Consider the following 22,959-nt stretch of genomic DNA (forward strand, 5'->3'; position numbering starts at 1 on the left):
AAGAATAAAAACATTGAGGGATTGTTTAAAATTGTAGTTAATTCCAAGTTAAATAACCACTATAGGTAACATTCAATAAAGACATTTTCTGCCTTTTATGTATTTATATGCTCCTAAACCTATTTAGTGTGGAGGATCTTATAAAGCTTTGTTCAAACATACATTGTTATTCTATGCAGTACCAAAGATGGGCATTGTCCTTCACTGCTAGCTGACTTTGAGATGTCCATCAACTGCTAAATCCCCTCTGTGCCAAGTGGATCTTCATTTGACTGTTAGTGACATATACAATGAAGCATGATCGTATGGGAAAAGAGGGTGAATTTGGCAGGACTCTGTTACATGCATTGCTGATTGTACATATACTATTTAAGTGTGTACTTTTATTTAAGAAGCCTGCTGCTGCTGTAACAGCATGTACATTTTGTACCCATGAGTAAAACAGAGGAATTTTGTTTACTGCAACTATCAAAAAAATAATCCTAATGTAGAAAGTTATTATAACATAATTGCTAAACCTCAAGAATTGTTTGTGCACAAATACAAAATGAATCAAAATGACCTCGCGCTCAGACCACAACATTATTTGGATAAGGAAAGAGACACAGATGTCCTTCAAGTTGAAGCCTTCAATTTAAAATTCCTGTTTTAGTTGATTACCTTGGATAAAAATAAAATAACAAGACATGACAAATAGAGAGGCCAGGTTTCACCAAGTCACAAAAGAGTACCCCTTCCATGCTTTTGTTGCAGAATGTCTTGTTTGTAGCTATGCCTTCAAGTTGAAATAGCAGACTATGAATGCCACTAGTGAAATGGCTATGTACACAAGATGAATGCTAAAGTGTTCATTCTAAACGGACCTATTAATCCAGGCATTATTCTGGCTCTGAAAAACTTTCCAGTGGCCGTATGTATAGCTTAATGGGAAAAGCAGAGTCTCAAAGTTCAGCTATTTGCAGAAACAGGTTTAAAGATCCACTGATGGTTGTCAAATGCTGTTTTAGCTTTCAATGCCATCAATATACCATTGAAAAGGGTTGGAAGGGATGTCCTCCCAGTGTAAAAAAAAAAGAAGACTTTAAAAGCTCTCTGTGGTCGTCTTCTTTCACCGATTCACTTCTGATGCAGGTTTTTGGAGCGCGTGGCTGAAGAAAAAGGAAAGCATCTTTTGGAAAGATTTTTTTGTACTGCTGAAAGTGGCATTATCTCATTGTTCAAATTTAGAAACTGAATAGAATTAGATTAATGGAAAGCGATATACCAGTTTCCAAGTTATTTTCTGCAAATAGTTTTTCAATAATACAAAATGAAAAATGTGCAAAAACTAAGCATGGAAATTTGAAATATAAAAATGTTTGTCACAGATATAGAATCTAAGTCAATGCCTGTCCTGCACTTAGGGGCTAATCTTACTAAATCCAGACAATCTCACGCACGTCTTATCTAGGGCCTCATGAAGCGTTGGACGTAATTTCTGTCTAAAACGCATGCACAAATTGTGCCCGAAAAAGACACATTCTATAGCCCCTTTTATGTCCATGTGTGATGCTTATAAAGTAAAGAACTATTAACCTGATTCATTTACGTCTGCATACTGAATGTAATGTATACGCACATCCGAATTCAAAAGGATGTGAAGATACGTGTGGTGATGAATACGTGTGTAGGTCTGCTCTGCTCTACTAGACAGGATACGTCCAATAATATGAGGAATATAAACTCCCAAAAGAATGCACAGAATTTTTTTTTAAAAAACTATACAATTAATGTTCCATGTTAATAAGATAGTCATTAATGACAAAATATAAAAAAAAATTCCCCCCCAAAAATTTGAAAAATGGTAAAGTCTCCTTAAGTGCAGTTTTGTCACGGGTCCCTGGTAGTGAAGGGGTTAGGTACATCTAAGAGGTTTCTGAGCATGATGTATAGTTAGACACAATTTACGCTTACAGCATACACCTAATTTTTATCCTGTAATTTACTTAGTATTTTAAGCCACATGTATCTAAAGGTCAACTTAGAATAGTACGCAAATTGCATCATTATCGTAAGATACGCTTAAAGCATAACATACGTTACAAGCGCGTGGAACACTTTAATTGTTTTGGTGGCCATGGTTTCCTAAGAACGATAAATAAATGCTCATAACAAAAAAACAGCTTAAGCCTATAAAGAGGGTGAATGAGGGATGTATAGGAATGTTTTTATTCAAATAAATGTATTTTTAAAATGGTGTGTGTGTTTTATTGACATTTTCCCTGGTGCGTTACAGGTACCAGGGGCTCTGGGTGCTAGTACCAGCATGCCCTGGCAGCAGGGCCACCATCAGGGGGGTACGGGGGGTACTGTTGTACAGGGCCTGGACTCACCAGGGGGCCCGGTAGAACAGTGCAGCACAGACTTACCTGGGGCCCTGCTGGTCTCCGCTACTCTGTCTTCAGCCTGGCTGTCACCGTGACAGCCAGGCACCAGGATCCGATCGCAGGGGTGGAGGATTCATTCCCCCTGCGATCATGTGATCTGGCTGTCACAGGCAGATCACATGATCGCAGGGGGAATGATTCCTCCACCCCTGCGATCGCATCCTGGTGCCTGGCTGCAAGGCCATCTTAACAACATTATGGGCCCCCGGGCAAAGCAGTGCACCGGGGCCCCTACAAATAAATATATATATATATATATATATATATATATATATATATAGATAGATAGATCGAAATAGATATAGATGTATAGAGATACAGATATAGATAGATAGAGATAGGTGTATTTGCTCAGTGACCCTTGAAGGTTTTTTTTGCAGGTTTTTTCTTTTGCAGGATTATTTATTCTAATTAAGAGCCCTGCCTCTGGGGCCCCCTTGCCCGTGGGGCCCCCGGGCACCTGCCCATCGTGCCCAATGGAAAAGATGGCCCTGCCTGGCTGTCACGGTGACGGCCAGGCTGAAGACAGAGTAGCGGAGACCAGCGGGCCCCAGGTAAGTATGTGTTGCTGTTGCTTATAGGGGGGGGTCCGGGAGACATGGGGGGCCCGTACTGGGTCCCATGATTTCTGAAGGCGGCCCTGCCTGGCAGCCATGGGTATACTGGGGCTTGTAGGAAGAGTCCTATTGCTTTTCAGCACAGGGTTGGTTATACTTGAGATGGCTGCATTTTTTTTATTTTGCATGCCCGATCTCACTAGCACCGTGCTGACCAGCCTAGGGTTGGTTTGACAATGTGGCAAATGCCACGCTGCAGGTTTCTCTTCTTTAGTACCACCAGCCCTGGCTATTAAGGAGAAAATGTGACTAGTAAGGGAGGATAGGGAATGGGGGGGGGGGGAGAGTGTTTCAGAGAAGGGAGTAAGTGACAGTAGAGAAATTTGGAGTAATAAAGGTTGGTATTGCTGGGATTATTGGTAAATACTAGATTCACACTAGCGTGGCAGCAGTGGGAGTAATCCTATACGATTTTTTGATTTATTTTTTGGTTTGTTTCTATTTGGGCTTTTTAATCCTTATAACAGCAAATAGTCATGCTTGGAAGTGAGGGCAATTTGTTCTAAAGTAACTTACCCACAGCACTGGTAAAGGGCTTAAATAAGGGTGATGTAGTAGGTATGGGATGCAATCGGCTTCTAACAGTCATAGGCCAGATATTAAATTGCTCTATTGTATAGATATGGTTTGCTGTGTAGGAACTACCTTTGAGAAGTTCATTTACTACAAAGCAAGTGATGACTGATCAGTCCCAGGAATGGGACTGATAAAGGGACATGTTATGGAGCCTATAGTTTGTGGATAAGACAAAGCACTGACTTGTGTAAACTTTCTCTGAGCTTTCATGTGTGTAGTATAAGATTAAATTGCCTCAAGCGTTTGCATAAGTTTAGGATCTGGCTCTTGCTCTTTTCAATCTAAAGATAGATGATATTAGGAAATGAAGTTAAAGTGTTTGTCTGCCAGATCTGCCCAAGCTGAACATTTTGATATATTACCCTTGGCTGTTTATAGTATACAAAAACCTTCAATTAACCTGTACTTAACTGCTGAACTATACAGTAGAACAAAAAAAAAGTTTTCTATGGATGTATCAGAAAGACTTAGTGAAGGAAAAGGTGCTTTAGGGCAAAATTCATTCTACCAGTTACCTCATGCCCAGTCACTCATATATCATGGCCTCTACATACATATGCATTTGACCTGAATCTTCAGTTATTTTGTAATCAAATGATGAAATGAGTGGTTTGCATTTAAACAGTTTAAATATCTACACTTTAGCCTACACCTTCACTTCAAGCTGCTACTCTGGTCTCATAATGTAAACTGTTTTTCGCAAGTTGATGTGCAGCCTCTATGTTGGCCTGAGGAATATTTGTGAGTTGAAATGTACACAGAAAAAAAAACATGTCACTAGTCATATAATTTGGTATGCCTGGCACAAAACTGAAGTGCTCTACATTTTAGTGGGTTCATTTTCACCATAAAATGTATTCCAGTTGACAGGAGGGGAGCACTTTGGAATAAGTCATGTAAAATTCTACTTTAGTCTCTATCACTCCTGCTGCTTACCCAGTCTTCCAGTTATATATGCTGTAGGTGAGAATAAAGTTAGGGTTCTCAGTGAGAGGTTGGTGTTAGGGTGTTTGGGGAGATGTTTGAATTAAGTTTATTGATGTGGGCAGCACGGTGGCCTAGTGGTTAGCACTTCTGCCTCACAGCACTGGGGTCAAGAGTTTGATTCCCAACCATGGCCTTATCTGTGTGGAGTTTGTATGTTCTCCCTGTGTTTGCGTGGGTTTCTTCCGGGTGCTCCGGTTTCCTTCCACACTCCAAAAACATACTGGTAGGTTAATTGGCTGCTATCAAAACTGACCCTAGTCTCTGTCTGTCTGTCTCTCCCTCTCTGTCTGTCTGTTCCCCTCTCTGTCTGTCTGTGTGTGAGTGTGTGTCTATATTAGGGCATTAGACTGTAAGCTCCAGTGGGGCAGGGACTGATGTGAATGAGTTCTCTGTACAGCTGAATTAGTGGCGCTATATAAATTAATGATGATGATGATTGATGGAGCTACTGAATGACAGGTTGATTTTAGGATGTTGCAGCAGGGATGTTTTAAGAAATTAAGGGGGCCCATAAGTCAAGGGAGCCCCCCAGCTACCCACCATGTAACCAGCATTTTATACTGCTATTAGAATTTTTTTCCTCACCAGGAGGATCTCTGATCCTTTATGTCGTTAACACAACGAGGTGGCTTTGTGTCCCCATCCTCCTGCCTCCTATATTGCACCAAATGGTGGGCCTTAGAAAGATAATTCTAACTCCTCCCTTCATAGCTCCCTGAGTGGACGTGACATGTCACGTGACAGTAGATCTATCCTCAGGTATGGAGTTTTCGCTGCAGTTGCCAGGAGGGAAGAAATTAATCCCCTCATAACTCTTGCTTTGACACCTTGTTGCTGGAGAAAAATGTCTGTGTTGCCTGTCGGAGACACATCAAGTTCGGCGGGAATCCAGGAATGGAGGGGGAGAGAGTCTTTCTTAATCCAGCTGCACACCTTGCACCCATTATAGATAAGACATTGTGCTGCAGAGAGGCTAGGATTAAGTTTGGGAAACATTAGGCTTAGACGTTGACGCATGGCTTAGATGTAGTCTTCTGAGGGATGAGTTAGAAATAGGGAGAGGGGAAGGTCTTACCTATTTACAAAGCTAGACAATTCCCAGGAGTGTTTTTAGGGGAGGGGAAGGGGGCTGAAGGTGGGCCAGCACTTTGCTGGGCATGCTCCCAGGGCATAGGAAACCGAGGGGGGGGGGGGTTTACTAGTGCCTGGAAACCCCTCTCCAAGCCTGAGTCACTGTATAATTGAGGTGGCTGGACCCTGCCCCCGCTTCACACGGCTCTACTTGAAAAGGGAGAGTTGTGTGCACCTAACAGTAGTGCACGCAGCATTACCCATGTATATTATGGGATAGAAAGAGTTGGAAAGCAGCCAAGCACTGGCGGCGTGATGTGGAAACCCCCCTCTACAAATCCTGCATTTGCCCCTGCAGGGGGGATGTGGCTAGCTCCTGTGAAGTGTGACCGTGCTGCATTCACGTACACATTATGTCCTGAGTATGAAACCATAAATGGCCTTTCCTTCAGGTCTGGTTCTGGCCTATTCTTAGCAGGTGCACTTACAACTCATTCCTGTCAGATGGGCTGCATGACAGACATAGCTAACTAATAACCAATAACATTCTTCAGGAACTTTACAAAGAACCCTACCAAGAGCTACTGGGAAATATGAAACTGGTGTTAACTGTACAACAGTTTAAACAAAGGGGTGTATTTGTTTCTAGATAATTCCTTGTTAACTGACTAGAATGGTTAGCACTCTACAGTTAGTAGGTATAATAACGGGGGAACATTTTCATGCAATATTTAAGAAAATCATATTTTTTTTTGCTTCTAGGGTATCTAGAAATGTTACTATATTGTCGGCAAAGATCAGCATTTTGTTTCTCCCGTGCTCTGTTTTATTTACTTAGTGATCCTTTCTTTCTTGTCCTTAATTGTTTGCCTGCTCCCTCTGCTGGAGTCTTGGCTCAACTGAAAGAAAAAAAAATGTTTCCTGAAGATTAACCAGTTAGGTGTTGTTTGCTTTGCAAACAGATCATACGTCTGCTGAGCTCTGCTAGCTCTTTGATGCAAATAGTCTTTCATGTTCAAAGGAAGTTTTTTTTTCTGCCTTTTTCTTTATAATGGATTTTACAAAAGGTAACCTGAGCAATCCTCTGCAAAGGCAGACAGTTTTACAAGACGTCTTTGGATATGCTGTTGCTATCAAAGTCTAGAAAACATTAAATATATGCCAAGTGGAAGGAATTCAGACTCATTCCAAGAGTCTTATGGTAGAAAAAGCACTTAGGTGCAACCACTTGGAATTGGAATAAAACCTATAATGGGATTGTCTTAATTCTTAAGTCAGTGAATAACTTTTAAAGGGCAATCAGTTATTAAAAAAAAAAAGTTGTTTCTTGAAACCACTTCATGTTTAATTTGGAGCAGCACAAATTTATCCCCTGTGTTTGGGGAGAGCGTGTTAATAATTTACCGCATGCATATTGTTATTTAATGGCATTGACACTTGCGTGGGTAGTTCTTTCGGGCTTCACAGGGGTGGTGTGAATTTCCAGGAATAGAATTGTGGATTTGTGTTTTTATAGCAATTGACTTCTAAAACGGTTCAATATCCCACGCCTGAAAAACAATTTCAAATGACCACACATGACTTCCCTTCTGTTGTACATACACTGTGTGGTATAATGGCAGGTGATCCTGATATTAAACTATTGTGGTAACTGATCATTTGTGTGTACATTCAGTATTGAAAATAGATTTGTCTAGGACACAAGCTTAACAGTGTAGGTAGGTCAGTCATCAGCGATCAGTGATGTCATAACAAATCCATTAACTGCATCTCACCTGTAGTCCTTAGGAATTTCAGTGACAGACATTTATGAAAACTAATGCAAATGAAAAATGTTCCGTTTGTCCCCCAATGTCTTGAATATCTATCAATGACGCCATACAGCTTGCACTATCTGTACTTTGTAATTAAGTAATTTCTATATTCATTTTAGCAGTAGGTATTAGCTCTTGTGGCCATCTATAAATATTGCAAGTACCTTAAATAAACTGTCATGTGTAGTGGAACTTTGGCTGATCTCTACCCTTGATTGTGCAACTCTGTCAATTAATGTTAATGAAAGACTGCATAGTACAACAATGAGTACAAATGAATAATTCTGAGAAGAATCTATGAGGAACGGCAGTCTAATTGATATGAGAATTTTGCTTGCAAGAGGTGATCTTCATACATTGCCTTCAATAGGCCTCATTTTCCAAGTGAAAAATGGTGAAGTTGTAGTGTAAAATCCTCCTGTATGTTGCTATGCTTCTAGATTTGCACTTAGATTTCCACCAGTGCGTGATGAGGATTTTGCAGAGGAGCAGAAGTTTGTATTGGCTGATGGGAGGAATTGAGCAGGACAAGCTTGTTACTTGCTAGGTACATGGTAAACGCATCGGTGAGCCTATTTTTGCAGAGTTGTCTAAAACAAGATTTGCGTAATAAGATTATTGAAAAACGGTAAATGGGTAGAGGGCGTATTTTGAATAACTTTTTTTTATATAAGAACTTGATTTCTGCACCACCTTTGAGCTGATGAAGATCAGACATGGTCTTATATTTTTTATGGAATGAGGAAGCACATTTATGGTGCCCAATATAAAAATATCTTCAAGTACACAAGAAAAATAAAGACATTCTTAATGTTCCCTCACTCTCTTGATAGCTTTAAGCCAAAAATTAGGCTAAACCAAGCAATATTAGTTTGCAGATGTGCGAGCATGTACATTAATATGTGCTGAGTGGACCCAGGGCCAGCCCTACCGTTTAGTGAACCTAGGCACTTGCCTTAAACTCTGGATGTGCGACATAATTTCACTCATCCAGTGACTTTAATGTCCCTCAGGACATACCAATTTGGAATGCCGGCCGCTGACATGGAGGTGAATCAGCCAGAAGCTAATTACATGTGAAGCTGCTGCCCTGTAAATGAGGCCCAATGACTACGCATCCAGTGTGCTTTGTAAATGAGGCCCAATGACTACGCATCCAGTGTGCACTGTAAATGAGGCCCAATGACTAGACATCCAGTGTGCTTTGTAAATGAGGCCCAAAGACTACGCATCCAGTGTGCTTTGTAAATGAGGCCCAATGACTATGCATCCAGTGGGCACTGTAAATGAGGCCCAATGACTACGCATCCAGTGTGCTTTGTAAATGAGGCCCAATGACTGCGCATCCAGTGTGCCCTGTAAATGAGGCCCAATGACTACGCATCCAGTGTGCTTTGTAAATGAGGCCCAATGACTACGCATCCAGTGTGCTTTGTAAATGAGGCCCAATGACTAAGCATCCAGTGTGCACTGTAAATGAGGCCCAATGACTGGGCATCCAGTGTGCCCTGTAAATGAGGCCCAATGACTGGGCATCCAGTGTGCCCTGTAAATGAGGCCCAATGACTGCGCATCCAGTGTGCCCTGTAAATGAGGCCCAAAGACTACGCATCCAGTGTGCTTTGTAAATGAGGCCCAATGACTACGCATCCAGTGTGCACTGTAAATGAGGCCCAATGACTGGGCATCCAGTGTGCCCTGTAAATGAGGCCCAATGACTGGGCATCCAGTGTGCCCTGTAAATGAGGCCCAATGACTGAGCATCCAGTGTGCCCTGTAAATGAGGCCCAATGACTACGCATCCAGTGTGCCCTGTAAATGAGGCCCAATGACTGCGCATCCAGTGTGCCCTGTAAATGAGGTCCAATGACTACGCATCCAGTGTGCTTTGTAAATGAGGCCCAATGACTACGCATCCAGTGTGCACTGTAAATGAGGCCCAATGACTGGGCATCCAGTGTGCCCTGTAAATGAGGCCCAATGACTGCGCATCCAGTGTGCCCTGTAAATGAGGTCCAATGACTACGCATCCAGTGTGCACTGTAAATGAGGCCCAATGACGGCATCCAGTGTGCCCTGTAAATGAGGCCCAATGACTACGCATCCAGTGTGCACTGTAAATGAGGCCCAATGACTGCGCATCCAGTGTGCCCTGTAAATGAGGTCCAATGACTACGCATCCAGTGTGCTTTGTAAATGAGGCCCAGTGACTACGCATCCAGTGTGCTTTGTAAATGAGGCCCAATGACTACGCATCCAGTGTGCACTGTAAATGAGGCCCAATGACTACGCATTCAGTGGGCTTTGTAAATGAGGCCCAATGACTACGCATCCAGTGTGCACTGTAAATGAGGCCCAATGACTGGGCATCCAGTGTGCCCTGTAAATGAGGCTCAATGACTACGCCTCCAGTGTGCACTGTAAATGAGGCCCAATGACTACGCATCCAGTGTGCACTGTAAATGAGGCCCAATGACTGGGCATCCAGTGTGCCCTGTAAATGAGGCCCAATGACTACGCATCCAGTGTGCACTGTAAATGATTCCCAATGACTACGCATCCAGTGTACACTGTAAATGAGGCCCAATGACTACGCATCCAGTGTGCCCTGTAAATGAGGCCCAATGACTGGGCATCCAGTTTGCCCTGTAAATGAGGCCCAATGACTGGGCATCCAGTGTGCCCTGTAAATGAGGCCCAATGACTGCGCATCCAGTGTGCCCTGTAAATGAGGTCCAATGACTACACATCCAGTGTGCTTTGTAAATGAGGCCCAATGACTACGCATCCAGTGTGCTTTGTAAATGAGGCCAAATGACTACGCATCCAGTGTGCACTGTAAATGAGGCCCAATGACTACGCATCCAGTGGGCACTGTAAATGAGGCCCAATGACTGGGCATCCAGTGTGCCCTGTAAATGAGGCCCAATGACTACGCATCCAGTGTGCACTGTAAATGAGGCCCAATGACTGGGCATCCAGTGTGCCCTGTAAATGAGGCCCAATGACTATGCATCCAGTGTGCACTGTAAATGAGGCCCAATGACTGGGCATCCAGTGTGCACTGTAAATGAGGCCCAATGACTACGCATCCAGTGTGCACTGTAAATGAGGCCCAATGACTACGCATCCAGTGTGCACTGTAAATGAGGCCCAATGACTACACATCCAGTGTGCTTTGTAAATGAGGCCCAATGACTACACATCCAGTGTGCTTTGTAAATGAGGCCCAATGACTATGCATCTAGTGTGCACTGTAAATGAGGCCCAATGACTACGCATCCAGTGTGCCCTGTAAATGAGGCCCAATGACTACACATCCAGTGTGCCCTGTAAATGAGGCCCAATGACTGACTATTAGTTTTTCTTTACAGAACAATGTTCCTGATGTTGCCTTCTCCTTTCAATATATTTTCCTGCCTAGCTGGTATCTGGACTGCTGCAGGAAGTGAGTAGTGAATATGCTGGAGCACAGAATAAGTACCAGTGAGCATGGACTGTGTTGTTGTCATGACAAACTATCTTGCACTTTTTATATGTAAATATATGTTGTATATTACTGTATATCACGGGTGGACAAAATAATGTAGAAATCAGAACCCTAATTGAAATGATCCTCAGCGGTCAGTGTTTTTTTTCCTATTTGGTCCTGTGACTATTATCATTTTTTATGGCCTCACTCATACATTGCATAAGATTATTTAACAGTGATAACCCTATTTGTTATATTTTCAATTGTATGTTCAGAGTAAGCCGAGATATTGTTATATGTAACTTAATTCCATAGAATTTCTTGGTATATGGTAAAGTGGAACAGATACAACAAGAAGTTCATTATATTCTCCCTTTAAGAATGCTCTGAAACTTTATATATATTTGATGAGAAAAGTAATCTTTATGAATGTGTGTTTTTTTCTAATACCAGGTGAAATATTTGTTTCTTCTAACTTTTAAAAATGTAAAAGTAGAATTTCTGTTAAGTACAGGTATGGGGTCTATTATTCAGAATACCTGGGATGTGGGGTATTCCCTTTCCTATTTTCACAGATTTGGAGCACCATGGCAAATATCTTCCAAAACATATTTAAAGAATACCCCATTCTTGCTCCACACTGTCCATTGCAGTAAATTGATTAGCAGGACTCACTGTGACTGTGGGAAGAAGCACTTGGTGATCACTACATGTGACATTTTCCCTGAACAGCACCAATTATTCACTTTTGTTTCTTTTCCAGTTTGCAAAACTTTCTGCAGTACAGGTTTCTGGATAAGAGACACCAAGCGAGTAATAGACGTACTTTCTCTGCATTACAGAGTATGTAAATATATCAAATTAGTTAAGACTTGCAATGCAATAGACTTTAAAATGTTGACTTATACCTTGCAAGAGAGCCATGCAAAAAAGCAAAAAAAAAATACCCTTTTAAATAATAAACTGTCTTTTTTGTCTTGAAAGAAGGGGAATACCCCACATCCCAGGTATCCAGCCAGTATATTAAAGCATACACAAGTATTTAGATACCTGCACACAGTACAATACCTCTCCTCCCTGTTCATTCTTGATGTAATTTACTAAGAGTTTGTTTTCATAGATTTTCCGGTGTATTATGCAACTGTAAATTGGGAAGGGTGAGTCTGGCTACCCTGCAGACAAGAACATGTAAGAGAATAACTTAACTCCTCTTTTTTGTCTTCTACCTTTTCTTCACTGAATCAGAGGGTGTGACTATTATTCCCAGTTATTGTCAAATGAGGGTGTGTACCTATTATCTCTGATTATACTCAAATGAATGTTTTTTTTTGTTTGAAGGTTCTCACAGGACAGAAAATGTTGCATTTTGTAACAGAAAAAATAGGATAGCAATATTGTTCATTGTTATGTTATACCTAGGTGTTGCCATATTAAATTTCTCTAATGAAACGTATAACAACTGATATTGTTAGCTGTCCACAGTGCTACACTCACGACCAACAGTGTAGGCAGATATCTATAGCGTTTGTACAGAGTCACAATCTTTTCAGCAGATGGTTATGAGAGGTGAAGTTCACAGATCTGAAGTAAGATTGCATAGGTGTGTAGCCAGCTTTACATAGATGTAGCCTGGAGCACATCATCATCATCATCACCAGATATCCTCTGCAGATAATGTGATACACAGTAGCCCATCTCCAAGTATATATCTCAGTAGTTTACTTTGTCATTGATGGCCATGGGGATTATCCTGTAAACTGTAACTAATACTATTTGATTATGTCATTGTGAAGTGATTCCTGCTGCAAACAAACTGACTCAGTGGGCACTTGGAATAAGTAGAATATGACTGGCCTGTTTAATAAAGGATCATTAAACCCAAATACATTTCAGATATGAATCATGAAGATAAAATACATTGTCTGACATTTCACTGCAGCTCAGTTAAGCAGTACTGCCTCCCCACTATATTACAGATAGTGGAAGCCCGGGTATCACCAAAACTATTGCAAAAGTTTAAAAAAAATAAAAAATCAACATCACAAGAGGAGTCAGTCAAAGCTCCTCTTGTGATGTTGCCAGGAAGACCCAGGCACACCCAGGTTCAGGTTTAACCCAGGTTCGATTCGGGAATTTATCGGGATGGGAGGCTTGGTCACCCGGCAATATCCTGGGTTCATATTCCCAGGATGTTGCCGGGGCTGCAATGTGAAAGTGGTATCAGATATATTAATGATGAATGTAGGGCATTGTTAGGGTACAGCTGGAATGATTTTGGCTAGTATTACTGTATGCTTTGGGTAAAAAATTAGTACAACTGTATATTTCTTTACAAGGAAATAACATAAATATATAGGCACCTCCTCTTTAGACAAATCACCCCTTGAGGACGGCAGGGATCAAAAATAACTAAGAGCTGACTAACTCTAAACCAATACTGTCTATGTAACCCATTAATGTTAAATACAGGTTTTTTAAGTTCTTCCTCAATTGAAACTCTTTACTAATGGTTAATGTTCAAGATATTCCATTGCCGCTGCCTGTTAATCTAAAACATGTGAATATGTTTAATGTCACCTATTTGTCCATTTGAGTGGTTTTATTTCATAAGAGCGATCATTACACAGTGCTTTAATAAAAACTATATTTAAAAAAAATAAAAATAATGTTTATTATAATGCAAACTCAAACAGATTCCCCTCCCAAGAGCCATTGCTGATTGGGTTCATAAATATGGCTTCTGTTTTGCAGTTTAATATCTAATACATATGTGCAGACAAGATTTCCTGATTCTAAATTGCTACATATATACATACATCTGGCAATGATGTTAGATCCATTTGAAAGTTAGTGAAATCCACCAACGACAAAATGCCTTTAATAAAGCAGCTTTGACCTTCAATTTGAAGTAACTGTTGAAAATATGATACAGAATACATGTGATTCTGTCCACAAATGGAGATAATATTGACTATCACTAGCTGATTTTAAAAGCCATGTAGTTTTGTAACATTAATAGTGCAGCTTGAATAATGTACAGTATATGTATTAATACACATATCATTATTAAAAAAATCAGCTATACACTGACCCTCCCACCCTCCCTCTGTCATAATTGCCTTAGACGTTATTTAGTTGTTGGTGACGGTAAAATTTCTGTGACACTGGTCATGTGATCATCCACAGCCAATGTACTGACAGCAGGAACTTGATGATGTAAAAGGATGTTTCTTAGGAGCACACTGAGCATGCTTCTGTGAGTAGACGTTTCACTGTCCATAACAGGGTTAAGTTTATGCTGGAATGTAAAAGGTGAATACAGAGTAACTATACTATTGTAACACACAGTCAATCATTGTTTTATTATTAACATTTAGTTATATAGCACCTGTATATTTGGAGCACTTTACAATTGGCTCAATGTAAACATACATCGATCAGCCACAACATTAAAACCACCTGCCTAATATTGTGTTAGCACTCCTCGTGCTGCCAAAACAACTCTGACCCGTCGAGAAATGGACTCTGCAAGATCTCTGAAGGTGTCCTGTGGTATCTGGCCCCAAGACATTAGCAGCAGATCTTTTAAGTCCTGTAAGTTGTGATGTGAGGTCTTAATGGCTCAGACTTGTTTTTCCAGCACATCCCATAGATGCTCGATCAGATTGAGATCTGGAGAATTTGGAGGCCAAGTCAACACCTTGCCATCAGGGAATAACAACTGTCATGAATGGGTGTACTTGGTCTGCATCAATGTTTAGGTAGGTGGTACGTGTCAAAAAAACATCCACATGAATGCCAGGACCCAATGTTTCCCAGTATAACATTGCCCAGAGCATCACACTGACTCCGCCAGCTTGCCTTCTTCCCATACTGCATCCTGGTAATATCTATTCCGGAGATAAATGACGCACACACACAGCCGGCTGTCCACATGATGTAAAACAAAACATTATTTATCAGACCAGGCCACCTTCTTGCATTGCTCCATGGTCCAGTTCTATCGCTCACGTGCCCATTTTAGTCACTTTTGGTGGTGGTCGGGTATCAGCATGGACACTCTGACCGATATGTGGCTACGCAGCCCTGTGAACAGCAAGCTGTGATAGACTGTGTGTTCTGACACCTTTCTATCATAACCAGCATTAACTTTATCGGCAATATGTGTTACATTAGCTCTCCTGTGGGAAGACGGGGTAGCCTTCGCTCCACACCTGCATGAATGACCCTGTCAGCGGTTCACCCGTTGTCCTTCCTTGGACCACTTTTGGTAGTTACTAACCACTGCATATTGGGAAAAACCCACAAGACCTGCTGTTTTGGAGATGCTCTGATTCAGTCATCTAGCCATCACAATTTTGCCTTTGTCAAGGTTGCTCAGATTCTTATGCTTGCCAACACATCAACTTCAAGAACTGACTGTTCACTTGTTTCCTAATATATCCCACCCCTTGACATGTGCCATTGCAATGAGATGATCAATGTTATTCACTTATGGGCAGCACGGTGGCCTAGTGGTTAGCACTTCTGCCTCACAGCACTGGGGTCATGAGTTCAATTCCCGACCATGGCCTTATCTGTGTGGAGTTTGTATGTTCTCCCCGTGTTTGTGTGGGTTTCCTCCGGGTGCTCCGGTTTCCTCCCACACTCCAAAAACATACTAGTAGGTTAATTGGTTGCTAACAAATTGACCCTAGTCTGTGTGTGTGTCTGTCTGTGTCTATGTTAAGGAATTTAGACTGTAAGCCCCAATGGGGCAGGGACTGATGTGAGTGAGTTCTCTGTACAGCGCTGAGGAATTAGTGGCGCTATATAAATAAATGGTGATGATGATGATGATGATTCACTTCACTTGTTAGTGGTTTTAACATTGTGGCTGATCGGTGTATGTTTAGTTGCACGTTGTCTTTTCAGAAATATCTTTAACGTGCAATTGTGTGTACATGGCTGTTCCAATTTAAAAAAAATTCAAGTTATGGAAATAATAAAGTAATATATTCTGGAAGCAAAAAGGAGTTTGAGATGGATGATTTTATAATGTTCGTGTATTACATTACCATTTTTAAAATGGACCTGCCATCATACTTGTCATCTCTTGAAGATACTTTTTACTGACAATGTTAAAAAAATATATACTGCCAAATTACATTGGTACTAACACATTATCATGCTATATCAAAATATGTCTAGACCTGAAAGTAGAAACAACTAAGTGGGAGTCAATAATTGCATATAAGGGGTTCTCAATCCTACACAATCTTAGTATTGTTGATTTGATACTTCTGTTGTGTAAGGAAGGAGCAGATTTTTACTGTCTTCAACCTTTTCTCAAGAGTGAAAATCTTACTTTTTACTTACTATCAGTAAATTTCTGTTAACCCTACCTGTAATACAGTTTTTGTAATATCTAACATTAACAACTTAACTCAACGTAATTCCAATGCACATACCATTCTTGAGAAAATCCGATATAAGACTCTGTCCCTTTGTCTTTGCATGGTGCTTCTTGTTATAATGATTTGGGCATTCTTTAAATTAGTTTTTGGTGTAGGCTGTCCTGTGTGCCAAACATGTCATGTGCTCATTCAAAGACAATCACTAAGTTGTATTAAAAGCTTACTTACTTGCTATAGTTAGATGTCACAGAAAGATTCCCAGGAGCACAGTGAATATGCTTCTGTCAATACATGGATGTTTACACTCTCATTATTATGCATAAATAATTACCTATAATATGGCTCGCTCCACACAGACAAGTAAAAAGCTGATTGTAGAGGAAAATTTATGGCAGAATAAACAGATGTTTTATTGTAATGCATACTCTAACAGTTTCACTTTCTAAGAGCCAGTGCTCACAGAGTTTCCGAAATACAGCTTCCGTTTTACAGTTCATGGGAAATGTCTAATACATGTCTAATGTGCAGACAAGATTTCCTGCATCTCTCATTAATATTCACAAATAACTTGTCAGAAGATGGCTAGCTCCATGCAGACAAGTAAAAAGATGAGTTTAGAAGAGAATCATCTATTATTATATGGCAGCTCAGTGGCACAATGGTTAGCATTGGGGCCATAGGTTCCCTTTAAAACACACTGTCTGCATGTAGTTTCCGTGTTTGAGTGGATTTTCTCCCAGAGCTGCTGTTTCCTCCTACAGTTCAAAAACATACTGATAGGCTAATGTTAGTGTGTTTGATAAAGTTAATAATGACATAACCCCTATGTCTGCCTGATTGGAATTTACAGATTTTAACAGACTATGAGCAATGTTCTATTTTTTTTCATTGGTGTAGTGTAGTCCATCTTCACAATTTCCATTAACACTCCATTTCCATGCCGTGAAGATAGCAAAGCACGGGTAGACGATTGATGACAGAGCGTGAGTTAATGACTGAAGCCCATTGGTTTCATATTCAGGGCCTCATTTAGAGTCGGATGCAAAGTCCGTTTTAGGGGCATCAACCGAAAAACCACTATCACGCATGTGCAGCATGCACCATATCCGCCTGCATCTTGGATGCAATTAACACTTGCGACAGCTTGCGTCTTACTACGAGGGAAAGGGAGTAACGGGTAATTGTGAAGGTTTGACCCCGTAAATAAATCCTAGACGCAGTAAGCCGCAGACGCAACACACGTCAAAAAAGGGCTTAAACTGTGCGTCAGGAATTAGGTGGCGCAAGTAGTTAGCTAACTGCACAAACTGCTTGCAGTTCGGTAGGGTTTTAAGAGTGGGATGCAACTGGGGTTGCATGCTACTCATAATACCCTACCAAGCTATGGCACACTCCCACTCCTACACTTCTTAGACGCACATTGCGTCCGACCCTTGAGGTCCTCAATGTGAGTGCTGGTTGACTCTTATTTACAACTTCATTTGTAGCGTTGTGACATTCTTCATGTCAGTGGAATCAAGGAGGACCATAAGGGATGTGGTCCCACCAACATACATCAAACTAAGTTATGTTTAGCCATTATAGAAGGGAAGTATGTTTCAAAGAATGCTTTTAGTTTAGTAAGAAATTGGTGGTGCCCCTGCTGTGCATGTGAAGAGCATGTACTAATACTGGTGTCAAAGAAAACATGTTAAAGTGAGTTATTTAACAAGGACGGTGTTTGTACTTTGATTTTATAGTATTTTCTACAGAAAAGAGCATGTGCTTGAAGACACATAATCTGGCATTCCACTGTAAAAAAAATCAATGCTTAGGGTAGTTGTGACAGAACTAGGAGAGTATGTCTGCTTTCTTTCTTCCTGCTGCAGCCTCTCGGTGACAGAAACCATGCTTTATTTCGATAATGTTTTTTTCTCTTTCCCTTTTATACACATTTGTTTAAGAATATTTAACATTATTTCCTTTTTTTCAAATTTTAATTTTTTTCTTAAGTGAAAGGAGAATGGAAGTTCATAGATAGACAGGACCTATGCACAAACACTGCAGAATACTATGTGTATTCTCTGTCTGGTAATGCCAGTCACATCCTCATGCATGAGTTCTCCCATTTTTTATTTTAAATTGTGTTCTTGGCAAGGAGGATGGGGTGAGGACTGCTGTAACTGGAGGAAGAAAGCAAATCTGCACCATTGTCTGAAGAGAGGCCACGACTTGGCTTCCAAACCTACAAATGTAAAACCAGGATTTCTTCATGATGAGTAGCAGTTTTAGTTTGGTTACAAATTAACTTTTCTTTGTTTGAGACTGGCTCATTTCCCCCACCGCTACATTACCTGGCTACTTCATTCCTCCTACTTTTGTAAGGAAAGGTGTCGCTTAAAGAACATAATTTTTCATTAGTTACCTATTAACAAAGATTTTTTTATGATGTCTGAGGCTATTGCCCATGACAGGTCCTGAGCATACATTGCAAATGTTTAATAAAGGAAGCAGTACAGTTTAAGCAGCATGTTTTACCGAGATTTACCACAATGGATTGTGTGAGCCGTGAAGTTATTGCTTACATTACAAGGCAGACACTGTGGGAAACTTTCCAATAAATTGGGAAAGTACTGAAATCTTTGTTCATGGAACCAAGTCAGACCCAGCAATTGATTGAGGTCTGTAGACTCGTGGTTTCCTTTGCCAGGAACTACTGTGCAGCCCTATCAGGAAGTGTTCTCTGCAGAAATATCTCATTACACTGCTATTTTATGGGTCATTTCACCTATTTAATGCAACCTAAAAACCTGCAGAAAAGAGCAAGGTGAACATGGAAATATGTTTCACTGTGCTTTTCAGATGTTATAAATGCTTTCTTTACGCTACTTCAAGAGGCAAGAAACAAATGATAGAACATACACAGTAAATACAGTTTCTGTCTAAAACGCAGACGGAAATGGCATTTCCCATCTCCTGACAGGTCTATATGCGTCTGAGTCTCAGTCTACATAAGTCGGATTTGCTCCAACACGTCCTTCCATGTCCCCACCTTTCCCCATTTTGTCCTTTCAGTTGTAAGGGGCCACCAGTACAAGATATGACTCAGTCTATGTATGGCCACAAACGTAACCAGTGCATAGTGGGCATATACATTTTTTTTTATTATACACTGAAAATGCAGTTTGCGTCAAACCCTTCAAGAACCCCGGTATGTCTAGTTATGGGTTGGTTTGCTCTCTAGGTTTGCAAAAAAAAAGTTTGATTGAACTATTGTTCAGCCTTGGAAATACTTAAGAGGGTTGATCACAGGTCTGAATTTAGTAGGAACATTAACAGGCTTAGTGACAGCATTAGTTAGAGCAGTCACTATAATGGAATCTGTGTTGTGTTTTTCCCTTTCACAAACTACACTGTGCCAGTGCAAACCTTTGCTCATTGGAATTGTAGGAGAATAGATGGAGTAGGTACATTATCAATTCAGCCCATTTCTCCTTCTTTGGTGCACTTCACTGTCACCTTCATGTTTCACGCAAGTAATATTATATTTTAAATAATATAAAAGAGTCTATTCTGCATGACTGAGCCCATACATTACAGCATTCTCAGTGTATATCTATGCAGCTTCAATTCGCATATTTCGCTTTTGGCCTTCAAGTTACCTTTATTTTCATCCCCCCCCCCCCCCCCCCCCAGTAATCTGCATCCTTATTTGTGCATAGTGGTAGCAGTTCTTGTAGCGTTCCTCGTTGTTGTTACTATCTGTCTTTGTAACATTTTTATTTTCTTTAGATGTTTCCTTGATTATTTCCTAGTGGATAAGTATGTTAATGTTTGAAAAGCAAGAGTGACAGCATTGTACATTAGAGCAATGCTAAATTATTTCTAAAGATGGTGTGTATGTGTTTATAGACTGCATGCTCTTAAACATAACATGATACAATAGAGGCTGTAGGTTCAGCTAAGTGGTCTACAAATCTATGGCCCTTGTTTTTGGAAAGCATTGATGTGGAGGCAAGAAATATAAATGACATGAAGTGTCTGAAGGGGTCCATGAAAAATAACATTCAGACGGGAGTCCTAAAATTGGAATAGAGTTAAAAGGTAATGGCTGTATTTTCATTTCCAACACTTTTCTTTTACACCAAAAGTTATTTTCATTTTCTACTAACCTATAAAAGATTGAGTGCCCATTATTGTGATATGCCTTAAAACTTTACGTCAATGTTTCTAAGAGCTCCAATTACTAATTCATCCATATGTTAGATCGTCCGTGGGATCTGGGAAAGACATCAGACACAGGAAAAGCATTTAAATTGCATAATCAAAACACTATATTAATAAGAATCTGGATATAATAATTTGTCTGCAAATTGCATATGACATGTTACAATTCAGAAGAAAAACATTCATCTCCCAGAAAGAAGTTTAAAAGAGCCTAATTTGAAATGTCTAAAAGCAGACCCTGAGCTTTCCATTTCATGTATGGTGGCATCTGGTTGGCTGCAGGAAGATGTGGAACAACTTAAATGACATCCATGAAAAGTTCCATTTTGATATGTCTCATCTACTTAATGTAGAAGAGAATTATATATTTGACCAAATAATTGATAAAATTGTTTTTGCATACAAATAATTTTTATCTTATTATTTTTGACAATTCAGGGAATGGTAAAAATATGTGACCTGAGATATTATTATAAACTCAACTCAAACTTTTCAGACCACCTACAGCTTACATTTTACTAACACCTCCTCCCCCCTCACCCATCCTGAGCGCCAGGGGCTGCTCCAATCACATCTTTGAATTTTTGCAAATGAATTCTGTTTAAAATGGTGATGAAGAGGTGGTGTGAGCAGGAGAACTAATCACAAGACTTCTGATTGGTCTCCTTGCTCAACCCACTTCCTTCTGTCGGTTTTTGATTGGGCTGCAAGAAGAACCAGTAGAGTCCCAGGATAAACAGCTGCATGAGCCTCTGGTGCCGATTGGAGTAGGTTAGTAAAATGTAAACTGTAGGAGATAGTGAAGCTTTAAAAAAAAACAACTCAATATTTTCGACACAAAACTATATTAGCAAGTAGGAATGTTGCAGTATTAATACTGAAATGATTTAGTCTTGTGTTGACCAAGTTACTTTGTTTCTGCTCCTGTCCGATTTTAACAGTCAACTCATTATGCAGACTGGCCAAAAGGAACAAGACTAGAATGTGTATTGTAGCACGTAGAGCTGTGCACATTAATATGTATACACATACTCAATACAATTTAGAGCGCATCTGCTATAAGAGTGGAAGTGTAAGAAGGTCATTGGGTGCATATACTAAAATACAGATGAAGAATGTTTGGACAATGACCTCAGCACTAGCTGCATAAGAAAGCAGCGCTCATGTAGCATGACTGTGCATTTTGTCAGTACTGTCTTGCGCTATGTCACTCCATTTGTCTCAGTTACACTCAATACTTCTCTATATTTGCCTGTGTTTAGCAATTATTTTGATGTTGGTATAACTTAAAGGTATTGCTTGAAAATATATCAGATACATTGATGGTGTATTTTCAATATGTACATTAATAAGAATTTGTCTACTGTACTGCATATTAAAACTGTAGAAATAATTGTTGTACAAAAATATATTACATTCTCTTCCGAAGCCACAGTGGCAGAGCTTCTGCTGTGCTATTCTAGAATGCCTGCTGAATCTGCCTCCTTGGCCAAAAACTGTACTGGCCAAACATTTCTAGAACCAATAGCAAACATGCTCTATAGTTTGATTTGAATAATTATCGGATAATTCATAGGTCCACTCTATGAAGTTGAAATCGTAATTTTCTAATGGAGCTAGACTACATAGCCCTTCCACTTTCAGTGATTGGTTTCTAAGTGTTTGTGAATTAGAAGATTGTTGAGTTTATGATATATGAAATTGATTATTGACTTAATTTTCTATTTTACCTACAGTGATCTCAGTATGAACAACATAACCAAGCTTCCCTCTGGTACCTTACACAACCTCCACTACCTTGAGGAACTGTAAGTATTTTTTATTTGAAAGCTACAAGTTGTTTTGAACCCTCATTGTTATGTTTTATTTTGGGAATCAGATAAAACATTTCAGAAACTGTCAGCACTGACATGTGAAGCTGACACATGGGAAACATTTGTTGTAAAAGAAATACCATTTTCTTTTGATTTGTAGGGGAAAAAATGCGAAAGTGACGAGGCTATTGGCTTTCTGCAAGCAGGGGCTCGATCATGCAAATTTAAATGTTAAAACATAAACTGGAAGGCTTCTTGGAAATACTTTAGCAGCAGGATATTAAAAAATTCAATGCTTGGTCATGTTTATTAAAGCAGACAGTAAAGTTATAATGAAAAACGGTTGTTCGCATTTGATTGTGTCAGGAACAATGAAGAGCAAGTTTTATGACAGCATTACTCAAGCTAATTGCTTTTAATAAAGCCTTTCCTCTCTATAAATGTGATTTCAGTAGAGCCCCATGCTAATTTTATATAGATGCACACAAATATTCTCTACTTGTAAATAATTTTAAATCATACAATGGTGAACGGATGCCTGGTGGAACTACATAAAGTTTTTAGTAGTACTGCGAGTCTT

General features: G+C 40.0%; 1 protein-coding gene across 1 annotated transcript in view; it reads left to right on the plus strand.

Annotated features, from left to right (window-relative positions):
• Window positions 1–22,959, plus strand: part of LGR5 (leucine rich repeat containing G protein-coupled receptor 5) — a 137,958-nt gene that overhangs the window by 33,839 nt on the left and 81,160 nt on the right. The window contains exon 2 of the mRNA XM_075209526.1: window positions 22,302–22,373. Within this exon, the coding sequence (XP_075065627.1) occupies window positions 22,302–22,373 (72 nt within the window). The remainder of the gene's footprint in view (window positions 1–22,301; window positions 22,374–22,959) is intronic.

This window comes from Mixophyes fleayi, chromosome 4 (assembly GCF_038048845.1).
Source record: "Mixophyes fleayi isolate aMixFle1 chromosome 4, aMixFle1.hap1, whole genome shotgun sequence".
NCBI classification, from domain to species: Eukaryota; Metazoa; Chordata; class Amphibia; order Anura; family Limnodynastidae; genus Mixophyes; species Mixophyes fleayi.